Source organism: Gambusia affinis, linkage group LG17, assembly GCF_019740435.1.
Source record: "Gambusia affinis linkage group LG17, SWU_Gaff_1.0, whole genome shotgun sequence".
Lineage (NCBI taxonomy): Eukaryota > Metazoa > Chordata > Actinopteri > Cyprinodontiformes > Poeciliidae > Gambusia > Gambusia affinis.
The window spans coordinates 4215093-4240247 of record NC_057884.1 but is presented as its reverse complement, the minus strand read 5'-3'; the positions used below and the strand labels follow the sequence as shown (position 1 = coordinate 4240247).

At 39.7% G+C, this 25155-nt stretch overlaps 1 protein-coding gene across 1 annotated transcript; it reads right to left on the bottom strand.

Annotated features, from left to right (window-relative positions):
• Window positions 1-874: 874 nt before the first annotated feature.
• lhx5 (LIM homeobox 5) lies at window positions 875-23366 on the bottom strand. The gene is made up of 5 exons (XM_044096020.1): window positions 22652-23366; window positions 19701-19924; window positions 18570-18847; window positions 14054-14219; window positions 875-2767 (listed from the first exon to the last, which is right to left on the bottom strand). Exons 1-5 carry the CDS (start codon window positions 22822-22824, stop codon window positions 2418-2420), a joined length of 1191 nt encoding a protein of 396 aa, XP_043951955.1. The 5' UTR covers window positions 22825-23366; the 3' UTR covers window positions 875-2417.
• Window positions 23367-25155: the final 1789 nt, after the last annotated feature.

Below are 25155 nucleotides of genomic sequence, written 5' to 3'. Positions count from 1 at the left end.
TATTTACATTATTAATGTTGATTGTAGCTAATCAACGCTACAAATTTACCCAATTTAACGTAATACATTTTCTAGTCCTGCTGGGTTAAATCAGTCTAAGAAATCCTTTAATCTCCAACCTTTAATCCTTTAATCGGCAACTAATCAGCCGTGCAGAACACCTGGATGTGCAAAGCGAGCCCCTCCATTCCTCCACTCAGCTCCTTTAGACTAGCCAGAGGCAATTAGCAAACACCTGGTGGAACTGAGCACCTGCTAATAAGAGCTACTTCTCACTGCAACTCTGGTAAAAACGTTATTAGAGGGTTAATAGAGGAAACCATGTTGTGATGACTTCCTGAAGACGGATTTTCAGAATGAACAGGAGTTTCTTAAAGAGACAGAGGCCCAATTTCAAAGCATTAAATTACAAAGTCAAATTTCTTTAAGTCATATTTGATGTATGCCTCCATTTTTATAACTGGAGGTATCATAGTTACTTTATTGTGCTACAAAATGGCACTATGTGTCTGGAAAATTAATAATGCCACCCCTTAAACATATGATGTACATAATTTTACCTAGAATGGACACTACAGACCATTGGACCTTTAAGAAAATTTGCCTAATTCAAGCGCGTTACCCTGCAATTATTCATCACAGTTGATAGGGACGAGTTAATTGAAACTGCTTTGCATGACATGGGGTGTTTAGCTTTAAAGCATTTCATTACATTTAACAAGCTTATCCTGTCTCTTGTTAAGACCTTAATGGCCGAGCTAAACGGTAGGTAGGTCATAGCCACAGCATCAAATTATAGTCCGGCATATTAAAATGTCTACAAATGAAAAGATCAAACTAAAAACAAAACCAAAAAACCCCCAACAGATCTTCACGTTTTAAGAGAGGTTTTATTATCAGTGCTATTTACATAGAAATAATACAGCCTTGCCCCTTCCACCCCCTCATCCCTCCCTATGCCCCTTTAAACCAGCACGCACTCACACAATCACCGAGCATGTGCACACTCACTCACTCACACACACACACACACACACACACACACACACGTTTGTTACCAAGCATTTCTGGAGATAAGACACATTCTTTCTAGATCTCATACAATGTCCAAAAGAAAACACACAAAATTATCTGAAAACAACAGTACAGCGAACTCAGAGGTGGCATCGAAGGAGGAAGGACTGAGCTAAAATTGGCAATTGAGTTAAATTTTATGTAAAAACAAACAAACAAACAAAAAAAACAGGAGCCCTGATGAGGCTTGGTCGTGAACTATTACCAAAGAGGAAAGCGTAAAAAAACCCAAAAAAACATTGAAAGGTTGTCCTCTGGTTCACAAGTCGAACTGAGATCCCGTAAGCTTTGAAAAGGCGACCACTAGATGGCAACGCGCGCCTCGGAGGAGACAGCCGAAATGTCACAGATGTTGTCTGCCCCCTCTTTTGTTTTCCGCCTTTAGAGGAAGGAGACCTCAGCTGCTGAAGGACATTCTCCATTATGGGTTCAATGTTCTTTTGAAAATCATTTCCATTAAAACATGTTTTTTTAAAAGGGACAGTAACAAAAGGAAGGTCAGGTGAAGCAGTGAGCGGAGCAGAACTATCAGGGCCGCCACGATGGGTGTGATGTGTGTGTGTGATGTGTGTGTGTGTGTGTGTGTGCGTGTGTGTGTGTGTGTGTGGGTAGGAGGGTACAAGTGTCTGTATAATTGTGTTCGTGTTTTGAATAATAGTGCAGACATCCTTCTTTCAAGTTATGATCAAGAACACTTTTTGTGCATTAAGGGACTCTAAGCCAGGATGTGTGAGGGAAAGTCAGTGCGTGTCTGTCATGTGGCAGCTGTTGATTTGATGTTTTGTCTTACACAAGCAAAAAAAAAAAAAAAAAAAATATTTAAAATGAGATTAAACATACACCGCCTGGACTGCGACGGATGCATTTGACTATGAGCGTTGAGGTCCAAAATTGTCGTTGAGTGGCAACAAAGACATAAAGCGAGAATTGAAATTGCTTTGGAGCAACATTTTTTTCTTTAAACATGGTGTGAAATTAAGAAAACTAGACATGTCCCCCCTTTGGTGTTTCTCACTAATGTGTTCCTAGAGCATTAGAAGATAAGGGGAAGGCGAGAAGCATTTCTGCTGGATGGAATCTCTTATTCTGTCCCGTACCCAACAAGGGATATATGCTTTGGAGCGTCTACCGTGCAGCAAAAATAACGTTCTTCCTGCTTCGCGTTACGTTCCTTCCATCATTTTTTCCAGTTGTTGAGATGAGTCTCTGATTTTAAAAGGTTCTCTGTAGACATTTCAGCTGTACTTTCCCCTTCTGACGACGTTGTCGATGCGTCTCCTGAATTAGCCGGGCAGACATTCGGCCCATGGTTGGTCCCTGGTTTTTATTGTTACTTTGTCCTTTCACCAGGCGCCTGTTTCGCCCATCTCCTGGCCCTGGTGGGACATGGGAGCGCTGTAGCTGGAGTTACTGGCCAAGGAGAAAGGGGGACTGGGTCCGCCCCCGTATGCGTCCCCGGGGACCGGCTGAAGGGAGCTCGGTAAGCCCGGTTCGGGACTGGGGGTTTCCGCGTGAGAGATCATGTCCGTGTACCTTTGGTCGTCTGATGGGTGGTGTCCGGACCCTTCTATGGCTCCGGGCCCAGAGCCCAGGATGTAGGGGGACTCGGCCGGAGACTGGGCCTGAGAGGACGGAGGGCCATGGGGGAAGAAGTCGTAGTTACTCCCTGGTCCGTAGTAGTCGCCTTGGTATTCTGTGAAGAGAAACACGGGAGTTCATTTTTCCTCAGACTTTAAACACATAAAACATTCACAGCTCGCCCTGAGCAGTACATGTGGTTTTACACACAGCTCCACCCCTACCTAAGTGGGGAAATTGATCATGTCCAATTTCTAACCAACCAGTCTCCAACAGCCTCATTTGAGTGTATAAACAACTCCACACCTCTCCACCTCAGTTCTCTCGCCTCCTCCACAGTGCATTCATCTCCCCCTCTCATTCAGCCAGCAGCCATGCGTGCGCCTCGATGGATTCTCCCGCTGAAAACTTCTGGGTCTAGATTAGAAATTCCAAAATGAGATTCCAGTCTCCCCGGCAGATCTGCCAGGTCCCGTCGACTGCATCTCTCTGTCACGTCTGACAGAGCCTTAGGCACCGTCCCTCGGCTCCGCTTCGCTAAGCCGTGCTTATTTCCAAAACCGCACTCTATTTCCAGCTCTCAGCTGAGCTACGAGCTGCTTCATTTTATCGGTTTATCTAAGCGTTATTTTTAATTACCCCGCCTGTGTCTTTGTCACTTTTGTCTAACCATCAGTTCGTTAACTAGTTTGTCCGTATGTTTGCACTTAGTTTCCAATGCTTTTCTGATGGTGGCAGGGCAATATTAGTTTGGGTTTGTTGAAGTAAAGTTATTATTAGACAGATTTCTCTTACTTTACCTTGGGTCAATAAATTCTCAGACCGATTGAGGACTAACAGCTCGTCAGATGGGAACCCTATTGCTGATTTTAGTTGTGTGAAGCCACTGAAGCTAATTATTTTAACAAGTTTTTGCAGATATTATCCATTCACTCTTTCAAAACACACTTTTACAAGCCAAACTACGCAAAACTGACAATATCCTGGTAGAAAACCAGTCCCTTGTTCCACGCTTCGTACCGTAGGGTTTGGGCTCTTGAAAAACGATTACTTCCTGGAGGTGTGGACCATGTTGAAGTTTTAAACCTTACCCAGTCGTCAACATTAGACGTCTGTATTTCCTGCTACTGAAATTGCCTGCGCTGTAAACAACCAGAAAGATAAGTGCCGAGCCGAACAAGATGGCTGTTAACGTTAACTCAATATTTAGAAGTCTGGCCAAAACAGACTGAATGTCTTCGTTCACTTCCTGCGCTCTCATTGGGAAAAATGCAGGCAGACTACAATTCTAAAACCGCGTAGAGAATTAAGGTAATCTTTTAAAACCCCTCCTGCTGCTCGCTGATCGAATTCTACAGGAACAATTGAGCTGAGTGGAAAAAAGGCCAGACGAAGTGCTAAAGGGAAATAAGTTGAATTGCGTAGGAAGGCAATGGTCAGTCTACGTTGACAGAGTTTGTCAACTTTGTCAGCTTGCTGATCATTAGTCCATTAGTCTCACTTCTAAACTCCAAGAAGAACAGGAAAAGCTTGAAAATGAAGCATCTTGTAATCGACAGCCACTTTGCAAATTCAAGAAGTTTACAACACTATTGGGGGAGTCAGAGAGAACAGAGGAGTTGCACCGATGCAGCAGACAGCCTCACAAAAGAATTCAGGTTGTAACACGGACATTGTTCTGCCGGGAAAGACACAATCTCTGGAGAAAGGTGTTATGCAAGACGTAAAGGTAAAGAATAAATCAATTAATCGCACGATAAATTAAAACTATCGACCAGCTTTATCGTTTCTTCTGGCCTTTTTCCCTTTCTGTTGATGACACTGGATGAAAAAAGGGTCAAAATGTTTACATGGTCTCAAACATCAATGGGGCCACGAGGACAAACGAGGGGATAAAACTGATACTAAAACCTTGTTATGAATCAACTGGTCTCTCGCAGAACGGCGAGCTTTTCCCATGGATACTAAGAAAAAACAATATTTGATTTCAGATATCCTTCATAAAACAACTAAAGAAAACCTGAAATCAGATTAAATTGGTATCAGCAGATAAATTCATTTTTCCTGTTTCATGTAAATATTGATACTTGCAAACAGTGCTGCTATCTTGCCAGGTCACTCTTGAGAAAGAGTTTGTAGATCTGAACAAGGTTTTTATCTGGTTATTATTATTATTATTATTATTATTATTATTATTATTATTATTATTATTATTATTATTATTATTATTACAGTTTCAGAGGAATCCAGATCAGAAATTATCCACAAAATTTTGGTAAGGGCAACACTAGTTAAAGTTTACTAATAGAGCTTTGATTCCACAGATAAAAAGATTTCAAGTTTAAATTCCTTTTAAATGGAGAAACAGTCAACCTTACAACATTAAGAATTTTACCACTTTTATACATATTTAATGGTATAAAGTCTTTCCAAAATAGGTAAGAAAACTCTTTTTGATACCTTCAAAACATCCGGACGCTCTCTTGACCTCCAAATATTCTTATTGTCTTGATTGTACAACATCCCAATATAATAAAAGAGCATCTCAACAGAAGTTCCTGTTCACATACTGTCATTTAAAAGAGGCCAGTCGGATCTGTGAACAGTAGCTCAACGTTGAGCAGCTGTAGTTTCCGTCAGCTTTGAGGATTCGGACTCGGCGCGAAGTTGATCATCTATCAAATTATGAAGGTAAACAACGCCTCCTGCCCGCATCTTTCCGCGTGGCGCCTCCGTCAGCTTTGATTAATGACTTCTTTTCCCGGTGCTGTTAAGATTTGTCAGCATTCAAGCTCTGTCTCTTTACCTGCCGCGAGGAAAAGTGACACCTCGCTACCAGAATCCAGTCGTTTGTGAGTGGATTCCTCTCTGTGGATTAGCATGTTTTGTGTCTAACCTGCGACACTGACTGGCGTGTTTATACCTCTGAGAGGTCTTAGCTTTTGTTTTGACTCGGCTGCTCAGGCTCGATGACACGGGGCTTTATTATCGCTTGTCCCTCTACGAGTACCGTCATTAATAACTCGCATTTCTCAATCGGTTGACTTTATAATTAAAGGTCTCATCAACTGGTTTATCATAAGTTGGGAGATGTAGAAGAAGAATCCGTTTCTCAAACGGCATTATGAATGAATTTTGTTTTGTTAAAAGTGGAGATAAAAATTAGATCTTGCTCCATCCAGTGTCAGACGCAGGCTACTAGAGACACAAAGCATTGCAGGTAATTTGTTTCACTCAAGCAACAGTCTTCAGTCAGAGGCTTCTTCAGATTCGTTGGAAGACTGACTGCTACTGGAGATCCTTCCTGCCAACAGCATCACCAAAAAGTATCTGATTACTTTATATTTCATGAAATGCATCTCAAATTCATAACCGATGACACATTAAATTCCTGCTAACGTTTCTCATGGGGACTGGACAGAACCAGATATGCTTTTGGTGAAACTCAAAAGAAAACAGAAATATTCAAATAAATAGTTCTTGCTCAATCAATCCCACACTGTAAGTCAAAACGATCTATTTAGTATTATTTATTAATCAATACAAAAGACATTGCTTTTTTTGTTATTATGTCATAATAACAAAAACTGAAAATAAGGTGCTGCTATAGGATGGCCTTGAAAAGTACAAGTTATTCACATTCAATTTTTACTTAGAAGTTTCAAATAAGCAAGAAATTAATGTAAAAAATAGAAATGTCCCTTTAAGTTGAATAAGTACTAGAATAATTTGAGATTTCACACCTCTGCCTTCAAATCCAATATGGCTACCACGTTTCACTTTTGATTATGGATCCTGGGCACTAAGTGAATTAATCAGCAAATATGTGCAACACAAATAAAATATATCACTCCCAGATAAAATCCTGACTTTAAACATCACGAGTCTTTTCATCTGGTGAAGTTTTGCTCCTTTCCTCGGTAGAATCAGTGCCAATACAACATGACCCTTTGATGATACATGAGCTAACGTCTGTATTTTGCCGTTCTTTACTTGTAGAGGTCCAAGAAAATCTGGCATAACCAGAAATATGCAGCCTTCATCCTATCTAGTCTTGTTAGCTGATCTCAAGAGATTCCTGACTATTATAGTGAGAAGTTTCAAAATGCTAGCCAAACTTTTTAATTAATTAGGCAGAATATTTTTTGCAAATATTCCACACTGACAAGAAGCACGGATAAATCTAGACTAAAAAACTTTTCTGTTTCACCAAAATAGGTTTCCTGTTGTCGTCTGTCACCTTGGTGGGATAATAAGACGCAGTGCAGGCCTTTTCGGGTGTTTTTCTGTTCTTTTAGAGCAACGCTACGTTAATTGAATTTATGTTTTTGCTGAAATGTTTAATTAAATCATGAAACATAAACTGATCTCTGCGTCTGAATACTGCCCGTCAATCTCTGAATGCAGCCAATTTGAAAAAAAAGCGAGATTGTTTTCAGAACGGATTTGTGTATTTTTCACGCGGATAACCAGTCTGAGTCCTTTTCAAACTATCCAAAAAGTGTGACCGTCAAATGTTTAAATCTACATAAAACACGAATAACAAAAAAATACCTGCTCTGATGTTAACCTTTTTTATTGTCTTTACTTTATTGATTCATTCATGAAAAAAAAAATAGCTTTGTAATTTTCTAAATTTTCAGAAAATGGTCCAACACACTTCATGGATTCGGACATAAATGATAAAGTTTACCAACTTTATTATGGTCTGCAAAATAAAGCAATGTGACTTTGTATATGAAAATATCAAAGAGCGTTTTATTTATTTTTTTTGCCATTGTTAGGAAAAGCTTCAACAAAAGCAGAATCCGAATCTTCCTTTTCAGCACTGCAGCACAGTCTCTCACTGCAGGAAGTTAGAAAGGTTGCAGTTTAACTATTGCGTTACAATTAAGGCGAAATGTATGGGGGGGGTTTTCTTCATTTTTAAAAACTTTTTATATGATTCAGCTGGTAGATAGATAGTGCCTAAACTGTCCTACATGTTTTATTTTTGCTGATAATGTTGCAATATATTAATATTAATAGTAACATCAGTTATTGTTAGCCTACATGAAAAAACGTTCCTTTGGCGTTGAGTTCTGTTCTGTCATTCCCTGCAGAAATGATTACGTTTGTGAAAGCTGTCATGTTAATAACTCAAAAAGGACCTGAACATTTATTTGCTGCTCCAAATTCTTCGCTTTCTCTGCAGCGCCCACTTCTGCGCACATGAGCACGTTTGTTAGGTCTTCTTCAGCATTGTGCTACATACGGTAGCTGATACAAAACTGACCTTTGAACCCATTTGTTGCTTAGTGGGAATCCAGTTAGATTTATTTTGGTAGGAAATTGATCTACAGAATGTCTTAGTTGCTCGTCAGTGAGACCTCATTGATCTCATAGTCAAAATTGGATCAGTTTGGTTCAAATGTGAAACTTTTACATTTTTCTTCACTGTGCTGTAGCCATCCCAACAAAGAGCAGAGCCAGCTGCACCATTAAAAATGTTTATTTATTTCATTTTTGCAACATTTGACGAGCTGAAAACTACTGACAGAGCCTCTTTACTTGATGAGCAATACATCAGCATATCTCATAGTGCACAGCAAATTAATGTGCCAAGGCCACATCAAGATTTTATTTTTGCTGTTATGATATTAACGATTTTTTATTTTGTGAAAATCAAATGAAAATCCATTCTCCGCGTGTCTCTGAGACATTCCGTCAGAGTCGTGTCGTCTCTAGCAATCTGGTGGCAGCGGCGCTCCCGCAGACCTGGAGCCGTTCTGGTCGGAAATTACAACTCATGCTAAGCGATTGACAGTTTTCTTTAAAGACGGCAAGCAGAATTTTATCTGTAGTAATGTAGAGACAGCGTCTTGTCAGAGAACAGCCTTTACAGGCTGAATGTTTCACATTCGGGTTCATTTTATAGTCTGAAATTAGAAAATTTAACACCAGGCAATTTCCCTGCTCTAACCCAAAGACAAAACAGATACGAAGTCAAATATAATACACATATTTATTGCTGAGTCGTGTCTAAATGAGGTCTGGGTAAGGTCCTAATGAAGAAATTGGGTTTACTGATCAGAGAGGAATCTCTGAAGTCATTTTTTGTTTTGTTTTATTCTTTAGAACAGAAATGATAACCTGCGCTAAGTGTAAGATTAAAAGAAGTACTTCCTATTTAGGATGCATACCATGTTTTTAATGTCTGTATTTAAGGATTTTGATAGATAGTTACATCATTAGACGTTTAATAAAGACAGATTCAATTTTGACTTGAATAACTTTGATCATTTTTAGTAGAGGTGTGTGAGACTGTAGATTTTGGCATCAATCCAATATCAAGTAAATACAGGACCAGAATCACAATATTGATACCGATACTTTAAGTGCGATACTTCTGGCCGATTTTTGAATTGTTTTGTTAAAACTACAGACAGAATTTAGATAAAGTTTATAGATGAAGAACAGAACAAAATTGTCTGATTTGTTGGGGGGGTTTTGAAGAAACTCAGTGTAAAGAATTATAATTTGAGAGCAAATCAAAGCCAAACTTTTTTTAACATGAAGTTGACAAACTACAATGCAAAAATGACAAAATTCAAGAGGGAATCTGAGTCTAAAGTATCAACTTTGTCACACTAGAATTGAGCCGACACCAACACAGACTGAGTTTCATTATTATCAACATTTCTGGACCAATCCATCTACCTGTAACTCTTAAAATGGCCACTCTGAATTTGAATCTTTTTTTATTTATTTTTTTACTACTTGAAGATCATTTCAGAACCTCTTGCTCCATGAGTTTTAGAATCATTAAACCAAAAGTAGCACAAACCATTTAAAAAGGATTAAAGCAACACCTGTATGCTGCTGCTGCTGCTTTGGACCCATGAACAATTACAAACCTCCATCTGCCTTCTGCCTCTCACCGCCTTCCTGTTCTACAGTTAAACTAAACCCATTTTGTCTCAGACTTTATCCCGACGCCCCGGATGTTGCGCTCCCATTTCTCCGAGTCCCACCATATGTTCCCCGCGCTGGCATTCCGGTCCGGAGCGGGGAGAAAGTAGGACCTAACAGGTCAAATATCCGCCACCTGATTTCAATTTCAGCGTGTTCTGCCTTCGCACGCGCCTTATAAGAGGTGACGTCGCTCTCCCCGCACATGCTAATTATCTTATGTGCCCAACAGACCCGCGCGCTAGTTATTGGTATAGAGCCCGTCGCGTGTGAATGTGAGATGTGTTGAGGGGAGTGTTGGAAACCGCAGACTATAATTACACTCACACATGCGGCAGCATCAAGCCACACGCGCGCGCACGCATACACACACACACACACACACACACACACACACACACACACACACACACACACACACACACACACACACACATACGCAGGCAGCCCTGACGAAGGGAGGCGTCGGCTCAGATAAAGGAGAATCGGCCGCCCTGTGCCGCCGCCGCACAAAAGGGTGTGAAAAGCGGCGCGCGGAGACAAGAGCGAGATGAGAGAAAGAGAGAGAGATCGACTGAGAGAGAGGGAGGCATAAGGGTTTTGTCCTCTGTTTCACCCCCTCCTCCCAGCTCGGTTCCTCGCAGCCTTGACGGCTCCACTTTATTGTGTCCTCAATGCCAAGGCCCCCTCAGGTAGGTGTTGCAGCTGTATGGAGACCACAGCGCGCGCTCCGACTGTCCATCAAAACAATATAGCTCATAAACATGACAGGTGCATCTGCTTTATTTCTCCTGTTTAATTCGGTGCCGTAGTTGTAGGTCGGTTTTGTGTTCAGATATTCCTGTCTGTCCGCGGAGAGCTGAATTGCTCTTGGAAAAGATTTATTTGCTAATGCTAATCCAGCGGGCGGGTGGTTCTGTCTGAGCAGTAATGGTGTCTTCTTCCGGGTTGCAAAAGTTCTCCAAGTTTTTTGTTGGATGTAGTGGTTTCTACTTGTTCTTAATAAAAAAAAATAAATAAAGAAACTAGGAAAAAATGTATCTATTATTATGGGAACAAGCCTGGAAATCTAAAATATCAAAGGTTCACCTGTAACGGTAAATTTAAGTATTGTTTGGTAAAATGTAATATTATGTATCAATCCTCAATAAACTGCACATGGCTAACTGTGTATGTTTTCTAGAACCCCATTGATCCCATATTTTTCAACCTGAGACTAATCAAGCCACACCTTTTAATCTATGGATTTCATATCTCCAACACGTTTTGATAATAATTGTGGATAAATATATAAATGCTTATCTGATATATCATATTAATGTTTAATTTGCAAGCATCATATGGCTTTTATATTTTTTAATGGGATGGTATGTTCCAATTATCCAGGTAGCTCCCAAAATTTCTAAGGAAAGTGTCACGTTTTCAAACCTTTGCGATTTGAAAATGACCAAGCAGAGATGGTTCACTGCCATAAGAGTTTACACAATACATTTTCTTTCTCTGACTATGTTTGCTTGCATGATTGCAGCATGGGTCAGCATGAGATTACCACAGTTTGATAACCAGGAGTAAACTAGTGGGGGAAGGGCAGCGCTGCAAGACGCTATGATTCAAAAAGCCGGAGAAAACGTCAGTCGTTTCGTCACTGGCGTCGCCTTAAAAGAACTTTCAACTTTAGGAATGATCTCAGATTTGAAACGGAAACTTTTAACTCCTTAACTGTCACCCTCAAAACGCGTATATGCAAGTCAGAGGTGCTCAAAGTCGGTCCTGGAGGGCCGGCATCCTGCATGTTTTAGTTCTCTGCCTGGTGGTAGTAACAACCTTTTCAGCAAGTCCATGTTCTTCTTATAGTTCTTAGAACATTGACTTGCTGAAAAGGTTGTTACTACCACCAGGGAGAGAACTACAACATGCAGGATGCCGGCCCTCCAGGACCGACTTTGGGCACCACTGATGTAAGTCAATCGGTTCTGGAGGACACCGGTGTCTTCGTGAGAGTTAAAGGGGTTCTGATGTACCTTGATAATGGTAATTAATCCATGACGCTCTGTGATGTAGGCATAAGTTATCCAATACAAAAAATACAGTAGATGCACTTTGAGAGCATCGACATGCACATTTTATGTTGTTAATGTAAGGTTTATTCATTCAAAAGTAGTTAAAACAATACAATGAGAGCCAATAGAATCAATTAAAAAGTTACAATTAAGGGAAACGTGATAAAGATTTGTTTGAAGCAATAATTTGAAAGTCTCTATGTTCTGAGTCGTGAGCTCATGAATTGATAGAACAAGGATGGACAATATGGACAGAGAGATTTATTGCGATATTTTGCAATGTTATTGTGATAGCAATAAAAATGATTTAAAAAAACTATTTGTTACTGCATGGCACAACGTCATAGCTCCACAAAAATACTGTTCTCCAAAGAAGATTCCCATTTGAATCAGACTTTTACATGACATCACTAACTTAAAGAAGTGTGGTTTGCATCACTAAGCTGCACATAGTAACTCCATTTAGTCATATTTTCAAATTTACTGATATTTATTGATGCAAGCAGCAGAGAAAACATTAAAATAACATTTACAATAAAGTCACTTCTTTTCCTTTTAATCATTACTTGAACTTTATCGTGACAACGATAAATCAAAATCCTCACGATAAATGATAAACGATCCGATAAATGTCCAGCCCCTACGACAGAGTATTCCCTAATGTTGGACTACCGAAGAGAGACCGGCTGGTAGACCCGCGTTCTCTCGCTGGTGTGTGGATGCAGCAGAGATAATTTAAATAGGGTTGGAGCAAAACTGTTAAAAGCTTTAAAATCAAGTGATAAAATTTAACATTCAATTTGGGATGGGACGTGAAGCTAGCCAAGAGAAGCCTAGACTGGCGTGACGCGTTCACGTGTCTTAGTGCCAGGTAAAATCTGATCAGCAGCATCACAGTGGTCCAGTTGTGATGCGATAAAAGCATCAATAACTCTTTCCAGCTCTTTAGCAGGTAAATAGGGCTCAACCTTGGCAACAACTCACAGATGGAGGAAATTTCACATCACATTCTTAAGACCTGGCCTGTCATTTGTCTAATCTGACAGGAACACCACACAGAGCATGATTCCTTTGAGATAGCAGGGTCTGCATGCGAACACTGCTGATACGCTGAGTAAATATTTATTCCACTTTTTTTATCTGCGACATGAAGCGATTCCAGAAGCTGCCTGACCAGCGTTTGCGTACATTTTTTTTCTTTGTTTCTCTCTTTTTTTCTGGAGAACTGTGTCCTGCATTATTTTTTCCCCTGAAATGAAAAGCTAGCTTCCCGTTCACCTTTTGTTCTAATGGACGTTGTCATTTAGTTGCCACCACGGTGTTTGTTTGCATTTCACACGTTCTTGTCTTTTGTTGATTCCAAAGATCTACTCTGATGTAGAAGAGGAGAAAAGAGACGATTCGAATAATACCGTTCCAAATCACCCACAGAAACCAAGACTATCTACAAAATGAACTTTTTTTATTTGATGCAACCCATAAATAGTGAAAAGTACTTTCTGAGTTCCCTTGTCTGAGTCAGCGATTTAGCAAAACGTCACAAATGTACGTGTTTTTCAGCCATCCATACCTGTCGAATGACCCAGAACCATTTTAAATGGAGCCGTTGCCATGGATTTTCCAAACAGACCCCTTGTTGCTCCTAGTTATTTATGTATTTCATTTATTTTTTTGTCTTTTCAAACATAAGAAATTGGATATTTCAGCCACAGCTTTTCTAATTTGGATAAAAACCAGTCTGAATCCCTACGCATCCTGCATCGGTTAACTTCTTTGCTGATGACATGTTCATATTTAGAGCAGAAAGTTAGTAACGTTGGAAAGCACAACTTCAGCAATATGTAGCTTATTGGTGCTTTTTGTCAAAGAAAAGTGGTACTTTTATACGTAACGATGGTCACAAGCACATTCTTTCCAGGCATTTATCCCAAATGAAAGCAATTTTTTAAAAACATTTTTTGATCAAATTTGTGGTTTTGGTAATTAGCCAAAATACTTGGGTTTTTGACTTTGATTTGGTAGCTGGGTATCTGATTCCAACTGAAAAGCTGGTATTCAATCATAAGCACAAAGATAACTTAACAAAAGTCTCCTTTTATTAGAAATACCAACAAAATGACTGGTGTGTGCTTGAGTCAAATTGAGGTCTTGGCTGTATTTCTGAACACAAAAACAAGTAGCTAAGGGAAACTAGTCTGATATCCAAAAACACTTTCATTGGACTGAAACACCAGCACAACAAACCATTTATATCATGTCTTCCTGTCTTTCCACCCGCACTGATAATGTCACGTTTTTGATACAGATGTTCAACCTGGATATGGATCGTGTTTGCTTGAGGCTGGGTAAAAAGCGTGTGAAAATGAGTGAAAGAGTTTTTCCCTTCCTACCTCCGTAGTAACCGTAGGGCCCCGGTCCTAAAATGTCCGGATCCTCCAGCCTGCCTCCTAGAGGCCTCATCCTCCGGGGGCCCCTGAAGAAGGCGTGGCGTCGGGCCCCCAGGGCGCTCAGCTGCTTCATTCGCCGCTCTTTGGATCTTCTGTTCTGGAACCAAACCTTAAAACAGCAACAACAACAAAGAAACGATGACAGGGCTGATCAGTGGCCGCTTTTCCTCGCAACGTTTTAGCTTTTCATCTGGATTCTGTTTCTGAAACTCTCTCACACTTCTAAGATCCACCTGATCGCATCTGTAGCAGAAAAAGTAGACGATGCACAACTTCAACTTCACTTCCTTTTCTTCCTTTCTTTCTTTGTGGTACGGATCCATTTCGGGTGTTTTTGAGCTCTCTGTTGCAGAGTTTGCGCTGAAAGCTGTCATTGCCAACAGCCTTGACTTTCACTCAAGTTTCTGCCTTCCTTGAAAAGCCGTATTGAAATCGACGAAGGAGTGTTTTTGAAAAATAAAGGAAGGATTCACTTCTGACCTGTTTGGATCCCGTTGTAAGACACATCTGCCCCCATTTGCACGAGTGTTTGTGCTTTCTTTTGTGATGCTTAAGTTTTTTGATCTATGAATTAATACGGTTCAAGAAACTTTTTTTTTTTTTCTTTTAACCACACTTAAGATTAAAAGTAAAGACAGCAGTAGGCCGTGAAAAGAAACTTGAGTTAAATTACAATAAAAGATTTACAGTACTAAAAGCTGGAATCTTTTTCTCAGAGCGTACATCTAGGCCTGCCACGAAATTTTTCTGGCAATGAATTTTCCCATTAGTTGTTGCGAGAAAGGATGATATTGTTTTTTTTTTTTTTTTTGAGACCATTTTTAAGTAATGTTAACAGCATAAAATGTCAGAAAACATTGTCTAAGATCACCAAACTTTAAATCCGTCTGAACATTTATCACTGGCACTGGAGAACGTTTTAAATATCCAAAATAAATACACAAAACAACAGAAACAACATATAAAATCAAACATGAAGGCTCTGTAAACAAAACTGTCCTACAAAAAAAAAGGGCAAGTTGAGACCAAAGATCCAAACTGAAGACGTTTGTCATTCAGTTTTTAGTAGAAAGAGAGAAGAAAATTAATGCAAATGGAAATTATGGAGCTTTTAATTTATCATGCGATTAATTGATCTATTGCTAATTGCGGCAGGCCTAAGCACAACAAATTCAAACCAGACATAGAAATTCCAAACAAACAAACAAAAAAAAAGGCCAGCAGATAAAACACCCTTTGTAGCATTTTACAGTTTATAAAGGAGTTTTTCTCTTAGTTACACTACTTTAAGATGCATCACAAAGCAACAGAAAGGGTGCGCTCCCCCAAAGGCCCCCGCGCCGCAAGTTCAAATAAACAGAAGAGAATATGCTTAAATAAACTTTCTTTGAAAACCAACAAAGGAGGATTTTTTTTTTTTTTTTTTTTTTTTTTTAGAAATTTTCTTTTTTTAAATTTGCAAAGCCTCCCGTGCCATATGGAGGAATGCTCTTTGCATTACAAGCACATAACAGGTCGCGTTTGCATCACATGCTGCATAATGATGTATGTTCGCACCATGCTAGGCTACACCAGAGGCAGAATCCCACTGTGTTACAGATTAACAAAACAACACACACACACACACACACACGCGCACACACACGCATAAAGAAACAGCCAAAAACCACTTAGGCTGTGCTCTCCGTGCTCCAGCGGCAAAGGCAACACCTGCTTATTGAGAACAATCGTCTAACTGTAGGGTACATTTTTATGGAAATGCTCTCGCTTCCCTTGAGAGAGCCTTGCTTAGGGATTACATCCACATGCTGGAGAAGCAGCGTGGCTCACAGGGCTCCCCGCGTCGAGAGCTGCGGTATTTAACACACACCGAACGAGGAGGGAGATGACGAAACGCAGCCTCCATTTTGGCTCTGAGCAATCACACACACTCACACATATATATACAGGGGAGTGGGGTGAAGGGAGGAATGGTGCGGCGGACTCACTGACTGACTTATTGACTGGCTTTGGTGATTGACTGTATGATTGAGCTCACACACACACACACACACACACACACACATATACATACACGCATGCAGAAAATTGCCTGCAGTGTATGATGTAGATGAGGCCTTGGAGATGCGGAGGAAACAGGCTGGAAGTGAGTAAGAGCGGAGCGGAGAGGTGGGAAAAGGGGAGGGCGGTATGTAAATCTGTGAAATCAGCGATAATTACAGTGAGTGCACAAAAAGCCACATCACAGTTGGCAGAGATGGTGCTAATCATCCTGACACAGTCTGCACCCAGACACCCGACTCGTGCATCCACGCGTGCGTATATGTGTGTGTGTGTGTGTGTGTGTGAGTCATGGAGGATAAAAGAAAGCAGGAAGCAATGTGTGTGTCTGTGTGTGTGTGTGTGTTACGTTGCACAACATGTTTGTGTCTGGGGTTCCTCTTAGCATTGGCAGGCAGTGAGGCTAACCTTTCTCTCATTTCATGGCTGTGAAACATGTATTATTTCCAAATAAACTGCCGCCTCCAGTGTAAACATGGTCTTTATCATTCCCAAAGCAGCCCAAAAAAATACATAAATAAATAAATATAAAAGGATTATTTTATTTTTCTAGATTAAATTAACCTTTTGTTTCAAGGATAAACTTTAAAACTGAACCCTGGTATTATTTTGGTGGTGGTGGGGGGGGGGTTGTACTATTTTAAATGTATTTATGACATTTAAAGAAAATCTAAACTGTAGAAAAAACATGAAAACAAAATGTTTACAGACATTGAGTTTCATAAAAGTATCACTTTGAGAAGCTGCAATAACAGACGTTTATAATAGAATTAAAAACTGTGACATCAATGAACTGTTTTAGGAAACTGTTTAATCAAGATTGTACTGATATTTTGAATCATTGCTTTAATTAAATGTTTTTGTAATCTAATTTTCCTTACGGTTGTGAGTTGTTCTTGTTTTTATTATAAATACTTACTGTAACCAACACTACTTTTAGTTATACATTGAAATCTGTCATAAACATATATGTTTTTATGCTACAGATGAAAATTTACATGATGTATTCATGTTGACTAATAAGCATTTTCCTCTTTAAAATAAATAAACCTAAGCTAATATAATAACAATAATACAGTAAGTAACAAATCTATCAGAAAATACACAGCAATAAAGGTTAAATAATATGAACATTTGGCAATTAGCACTTAACAAACTGACTTACAGTTACTTAAATATGTGGTTTGAAAAAGTAACTTTTTTGGTAGGTTTGAAGATATTTTTCACCATAAATACCGTTTCCCTGTAATATGCCAGGCGTTCATATGGTCAAACATATAAACAGGCCGTCATTGCAGCCATTGTTATCGTTTTATCATTATTACCCAAATAGGTCCATAATGTATAAACCTAAAAGAAACATTTCACATGGCGTGCAGCTGGTAAATTTGGATCTGTAGCCCCGCTAATGGTCCACATCATGTTTTGACATTTCTCTTACAGATAATGAGGCTTTCAATTAAACGTCCCGCACACTTCGGGAAAATTAAAAGGTAATTTTACTGATTTATAATCCGTCATTTGTCTCCAATTTGTCTTTGTCTCGGTGAGTCCGTCTCGCCTACCGTGGTTCAGCAGGGACCGGGAGACCAACCCCCCACGTGGTCCAGCGGTCCTGTACGCCTCTTTGTTTTATGACTGCAATTTTTTTTTTCTTTCCTGAATGATGAGTTTTAATGACTTGCGACAACTGTAATTCTTTTAGAGAATTTTTTTTCTTTTTTTAAATCATTCATTTATGATGTAATAAAAAGAAAAACTCTGTAGATTCTGATATAATTTTGAAGTTTGGAGTTGCCAACCCCGTGGCCCCCCTCCCATCTGGCCCATTGTAAACTTTCTAGAGACGCCCCTGCATTACAAAATCAACCTTCCACCCAAGTTTACATTGAATACATGTAAAAATGACATTATTAGCAACCATTTAAATGTGACAGAACGGTGGTTGGTGTTTACCCTAACCCTAACCCTTACCAAATCAGACATTCAACAATATGAGTTTGAATGGGCCAAAAAGGCTTCCGTCTAAACAGTATGAACAGGTGGGCAAAGAATGAAACGTGGCAAAGACGTTCGGCGAAACGCGGTTGTGTTTCCTCAAAATGACCTCTACCTTTGTTTCTGCTCGGCAGGTTCAGTTTTTAACTGGTTATTCTGGACTAAATAAAAACAAGGCTCACGAAATAATCGGAGAGAAAGACGTCGATTTGACTTCCGGTGGTTCAAGGATGCTACATTTGTTTCAGCATCTCAATGCGTTGTCTAAATAAAGTAAATCACAATAATAATAATAATAATAATAATAATAATAATAATAATAATAATAATAATAATAATAATAATAATAATAATAATAATAATAATAATAATAATAATAATAATAATAATTTGAGTTTACCTGGATGACTCGCATATTCAGCCCCGTCTCCTGCGCGAGCTGCTCCCGGATGTGCCGCGTCGGCTTCGGCGTGGCCACGAACGCCGCCTTTAACGTCTCCAGCTGCTTGGCCTTGATGGTGGTCCGGGGCCCCCGCCGCTTGGTCCCGGAGTTCTGCTCCTCATTTTCAATATTGTTCGTTTCCTTATCTGAGGACGTGGAATTGTCCGTCTCCTTTATGTCGTCCTGTATCGGGTCCTGGAGATCCGGCGATAAACTCCTATCTGTGCACGACGAGACTGCAGGGGGGGCGGCGGGGGGACCCACGGGGAGCCCCGGGTGGGTGAGGTGGGGGAGATGGGTGGAGGGGGTGATGCGAACAAACAAGGAGGGGAAGGTCACGATCCGAAATGTCAAGGAGGGAGGCAGAGAAAAGGGAGGGGGGGGGGGGGGTTAATTGTAATTAGCCCAGGTGTTTAAAAAAAAAAAAGAAAGAAAGAAATCGGAATGTAAAATTTCTGATGATGCTCATTTTGAGCAAAAAATTTTCCATTTCACGCTCATTTTGTTTTTTCTAAAGAGAATCGAAACAAGAAGCCATTTCATTTCTCACCAAATACACTTAACAATAAACTAACTCGATGATATTCCATATGAATAATCCGAAAATAACCGAGCAGCTTGAGCATGTTGAGGGTGGACGCTGGATGCTGTCCTCCTGTGTGTGTGTGTGTGTGTGTGTGTGTGTGTGTGTGTGCGTGTGTGTGTGTGTGTGTGTGTGTGTGTGTGTGTGTGTGCGTGTGTGTGTGTGTGTGGGTGTGTGCGTGTGTGTGTTTCTGTTTTTTATAGGATGAATAGACAAGAAGAGGAGCAGCAACACGCGCCACACTGCCCCCCCCCCCTTACTGCACAAAACCAGAAACCTATTGTTCTGTGGAGGTAAATATTGAAACTATTCACCCCACAAGGTTGTGGGGAACCGCTCTCCACGGACCCCCAGCTTTATTTATTCTCTTTATTTCTCTCTTCTCGCCACTCAGACCTAACAAACGAGCATGTTGTAACGATTTCACTCATAGCCCTCGCAGCTCAGCTGTTTATGATTATTATTTTATTTATTTAATTATTTTTCTTTTTTGCAGCGTCGCTCACCTGAGTTCAGGTTGACCTCCTTAATGGCCCCGGAGCTCAGGTAATCTTCTTTGCACACGAACTTGTTTTCGTCGATCACGTAGAGCTCCTCTCCCGTGGACAGCTGCTTGTTACACACCATGCAGGTGAAGCAGTTCAGGTGGAACACCTTGCTGCGGGCTTTACGCACCAAGTCGTTCGGCGAGATTCCCTGCAGACAGCCCGCGCATTTTGTGCCAAAGCGCCTGGACACACAGAAGAAAATAAATAAATAAATAAATAAATAAATAAATAAATAAATAAATAAATAAATAAATAAATAAATAAATAAATGGAATCAGATTAAATTTTTTTCTTACTATTAAATTCCTCTGTTTATTATTTAAAACACTGATCATGTTTTTTTGTTTGTTTGTTGTTGTTTTTTTCAATATTTTGCGTGTGGATCTAAAAATGTGTTTGAAGTCCAACTCTAGGTCGCATTCAGGCTCATGCATTACATTATAACTCATTATCACATTTTACTCAGCGGACAGTAGAGAAGATTTCCATCTGCTGTGGCTGAAGACAAAAAGGACGTTCTAATGACGCGGTCTGACTTCATCACATGAGCAAAAACAGCCTGACTTTCACTTTTTTTCCAGCTGTCAGACATAAGTAATCTCTTTTCCCAGCCAAATAAAGTATGTATATATATATTTATATATGAACGCAATTAAAGTTGAGAAGACGTCAGCGTAAAGACGCACGTGGACGTTGTTTTTAAGGTTGTTGGAATTGAGAAAAATGACTTTTCATAAACCGGAAGAAGGTTACACTTTTTCTTTCTTTCTTTCTTTCCTTTTCTCTTTCTTTCTTTGAATAAGCGTCGTGGTGGTTTGTGAAACGGGACACCTAAGCTTAACTTTCAATGTACTTATTTAGGTTCAAATTCGGACCCATATGGGATTTTTTTTTTTTTTTTTTTTTTTTTTTTTTTTTTTTAAGAAAAATCTACATCCAGTATATTTTTCTGGGCCAAATAAAGACAAAGACAGGCCACCCTTAAGCAGAAAATGAAGGTGAGGTACAGTATTTAATAAAGATCCAGCACTGCTCCCATGCAGTTTTTATTCCATTTATTTTGAAATATTTTGTCTCCACGTTAAATATGAGGCCATAATAAACGCTTACTACAGGACAACTAAAAAAATAACCTGATTAATATGAAATAAAGTTCAATAGTTATTGTAATTTAAAAAAAAAAGATCAATATTTTTTTTTATTGCCAGCTGATTCATTCTTACTGGCACAACTCTGTGATAATAATAATAATAATAATAATAATAATAATAATAATAATAATAATAATAATAATAATAATAATAATAATAATAATAATAATAATAATAATAATAATAATAATGGGGGGAAAGGGAGCTAATTTTGACGGAAGCGCTCTGACAATAACGCCACGCAAAAAGCGTATTAGTGACAATCAACACATTGTAGCCGCGGATATATTATGGGATTAAGCAGAGTGGGGGAGCATCTTAGCGTGGAAATCTTCCTTTAATCCATATTCAGCCGCCTAAATAGTGGGACGACTCATCAGTTTGATGCACAAATATAGCGCAAATAAATCCGATCGTTCAAATGCGTAAAAAAAATGAAGACAGTTTTGTTGTTGTTGTTTTGTTTTTGTTTTTTTGAGTAATTGTAACATAATTCTATTGAAATTTGTTGCTGCTTGAGCCTTTGGTGTGAGAGCAAGCTGCCTGTATTGTGGAGCATTGTTCTGTTTTGTTTTGTTTTGGTTTTTGTTTTTTGTTTTTTTTACACCAATCTGAGCTTGTTTCTCCATTTGCAATGGGATCGCTTCACCGTGCGCCTTTCACATGCATGGCCAACCCTCACCCCCCTCCTCCTCCTCGCCTCTTTAAAAAAAAAAAGGGCACAACACTACTTACACAACAAATGGACACATTAGGGTGATTACTGTTTCGCCCGGCTAATGGCTGGGCCATTTAAATCCAGCGCGCTTGATGGGGACCCGCAGTAATATGATGGCCAAGGCCGCGCGAGGGGCCAATAACAGCCCCGGCCCCCCCACTAAAACACAGAGGGGGGAGGAAAGGAGGGAGATGACGCGACTTACATGTCATTAGACAATTTGGGAAGAGTAGGACAGTCGCGTTGAAAATGAAAATGATGCGACAAAAACAAGGACTTCACTTATATTATATCACCCAATTACCTGGAACACTTTTTTTATTTGGGGGGGCGGGGGGGAGGGGGAACTGGGAACCAGTTAATGGCCTAATGGATGTTTGGGAAGAGCCACCAGGAGCTGAGAGAGGACTAATATTAATAATAATCATAATTAAAAGAGAAAACAAAGCAAAACAGTTTCCTCTTAAATAGACAAAAATGGAGCATATATTTATTTAAAGCTATTTTATTAATTGGCATCATAAACTGAACCTGAATGCACTTCTTTATATTTGCTTTAGATTGAACTTCATCTAGTTGAATTGGATTTGATATATATATATATATATATATATATATATATATATATATATATATATATATATATATATATATATATATATATATATATATATATATATATATATATATATATATATATATATATATACTGAATGAATTATTAGGCCAGAGTATTTATATATAATTTCTTAAAGGCAATTTTACTAAAATGTTGCATAAAACTGAATGTTGTTCCTGCATTGCTTTTATTGATTTGTATTTTATATTGAACATTTTCAGTTCAAAACTGATTTGTTTTTTGGTCCAATATGATTGAGAATGTAATAACCTTTTACGTTTGGGTCAGATTGTTTGTTTTTTTCGCGTGAAATTTAACATTTTGACCCTTAACAATCTACGCAAAAAGAAAAAGGAAAAGGGAAAAAATAAAAATAAAAATAAAAATCCTCCCAACCGATTCCAGTCTTTCTCCGCGTTACCTGAAAAAGTCCATTTTGCAATAGAGCTTTCCGTCCCGGGAGAAGCACTTCTCGGTCAGGTTGCAGTTGCATTCGCAGCACTGGACGCACTTGGCGTGCCAGGCTCTGTCCAGCACGTTCAGCAGGAACCGGTCCAGGATGGGCCGCTCGCAGCCGGCGCAGAGGACCATCATGTTGCCGGCCCGTGAGACGCCGAGTGCCGACCTCCCCGCTGCAGGGACTGCGCTGCTCGGACTGGGGCAAGCCGGCTCTACGCGGAACAACGTCTTGGCTCCTGGTTGATGAGCTCTGCCGGGGTGAAAAGTGGAAGATTCTCCCCCAATCCTCAATCCACCAGAGGAAAAAGGGAAAAAAAGAAGAGAAGAAAAGGAGAAAAAAAAGAAAAAAAAGAACTGCTCCGGTCCTGAGTCCTGGGGTCGGGATGCTGTCACCAATCCACAATCCAAAAGAAGAAGAAAGGGGAGAGATTTCAGGGCTGCGTGATGCACTAACCAACCATACTTTCTCTCTTCTGTTTCTTTCAAACATCTAAAACATCATCTTTCATTTATTAGTTTAGTATTTTTTTGTTTTGTTTTTTTAAAATATATATATATATATATATATATATTATTATTATTATTATTTAAAATAATCCCCTCATCGCTCGCGCCTTGTTTTTAGTCCAGTAATTTCCTCCGGGCTCACCTCACGTTGCCACTTTCACATCACTGTGCCTGGGTTATCATGAGAGAGGATTTTTTTTTTTTTCTTCTTCTTTCGCCAAGCGCGGAGCTGCATCCAGAGCTCAGATTGGACGAGGCCCCTGTTAATTCCTCGCATCAGACGAGCCAATCAGAGCGCAGTTGTCATGGTTACACGCTCATAGCTCTGGTTGTGTGTGTGTGTGTGTGTGTGTGTGTGCGTGTGTGTGTGTGTGTGTGTGAATATGTGTGTGTACAGCCTCCGAGCCAGGACCCCGGAGCGCAGAAATACCTGGGCCCCGTTTGTGGTGACGCCGGTTCACGGAGACTTCACACATGATTTCATTCACTCTGGAGATTCCTGTAAGCACACTAAGATCAAATTAAAAACAAAAAAAATGATATTAGGAGCTTTCCAAAACAATGCTTTCTGATACATACCCTCAGCGGCCTTGTGTGACAAGAAGAGGATGAGGAGGAGGGGCCCTCGGGGGGCCTTTCTCATGCACGCAGCTATTTACAGGGAAATGCGATGGATTAACTGGAGCTTATCAATGGGGAGAGCCCGGTCACCTGGTGCTTTAACAGGGCGGCCCCCAGCCGAAGGGAATTTCAATATTTACCAACAGGCTCGTTTTGTTAGTTGCAGTTAAGCAAACAAGCAAAGAGGCTAATTCGTGTAAGTGGACGCAGGAGAGGCTGGTTCTGCTCCGCCTTAACGGGGCATTATATTTGGAGTCTCGTCTGAATGACTGCAGGTGTGAATTTTCACTCATTTTACGAGACTGGGGTCATTGAGGACGATAATGAGAGTTAAACTAGGCAGATGTTAGATTAAGTACATCTGCCTAGTTGTACTAAGCAGTACAACTAGGCACTTAAGCTAACATCGTGTAGCTTAAGTGCACGACAGAGTGATGACCTAAAAGCAAACAACATGGCTTTCCCCCGCCCCCTTCAAACTATTGCTTTTCGTTCAAAACCTTTGTTCATGTCAATGTGTGGTTTTTATTTTAAACTGGAAATACGGGGCATAAGCAAATAAATACGTAAAAATAAATTAGTAAAAGTTTTATAAGGGAGTGGACAGATGGGAGTCATTGTTAACCTTGGAGTTTGAACTAGAAAAGACTGAATTTCTGGGGTTTTATTTGTGATGCAACTTTAAATTAAGGTCCAGGGATAATAATAATAATAATAATAAAAAACTTTATTACTGATTGTCCAAAACAGTCTTTGACGAGTTTCTTTAGTAACATTCTCTCTCCTAAACTAATGTTGACTTCATTCGTTGGATTTTGGTCATTGAGAAAGAACAAAAAAGTGCAAAACGATAAACAAATAAATAAATATTACAACTTTTAAATCATTGTCCAGGACTGTCCAGGCAGTGGAGCGTCAACATCGGGAGATTACCCTCTACTCCCGACTGGAGACAACCCAACTATTAGTCTCATCCTTGAGTTGCCGTTGACTGGTCCAGGTCTGAGCTCATGCAACACAATAGGATTGTTGTATTATAGTCAGCCCAAGGAATACACAAACTAAGACGCTTTTTAAGACCCCCAGGACAGCAGGGGGCCCCAAAGACCTTTTAAACTGCATAGAAATATTTCAGCGAATAACACCCTTCAGTAAACCCAATATTATTGAGGGAATGCAAAGAAAATGTTACATGTTAACAGCCATATTTGAATGTTACTTGTTGAATTATTTCTGCTGGCAGAGATACATGGAGTTTTAGTTCATGAATGTAACTGTAAATAGATCAATAAAAAAATGTCTGAAGGCAAAATAAAGAGTTGATAACAATTTCCCCTA

Coding starts and splice junctions, on each gene's coding strand:
- lhx5 (XM_044096020.1), bottom strand. CDS start 22,824: ATGATGGTCCTCTGCGCCGGCTGCGAGCGGCCCATCCTGGACCGGTTC. Junction 19,925..22,651: donor TGCAAAATGGACTTTTTCAG/GTAACGCGGAGA, acceptor CTGTGTGTCCAG/GCGCTTTGGCACAAAATGCG. Junction 2,768..14,053: donor GCCCTACGGTTACTACGGAG/GTAGGAAGGGAA, acceptor TTCTCTTCACAG/AATACCAAGGCGACTACTAC.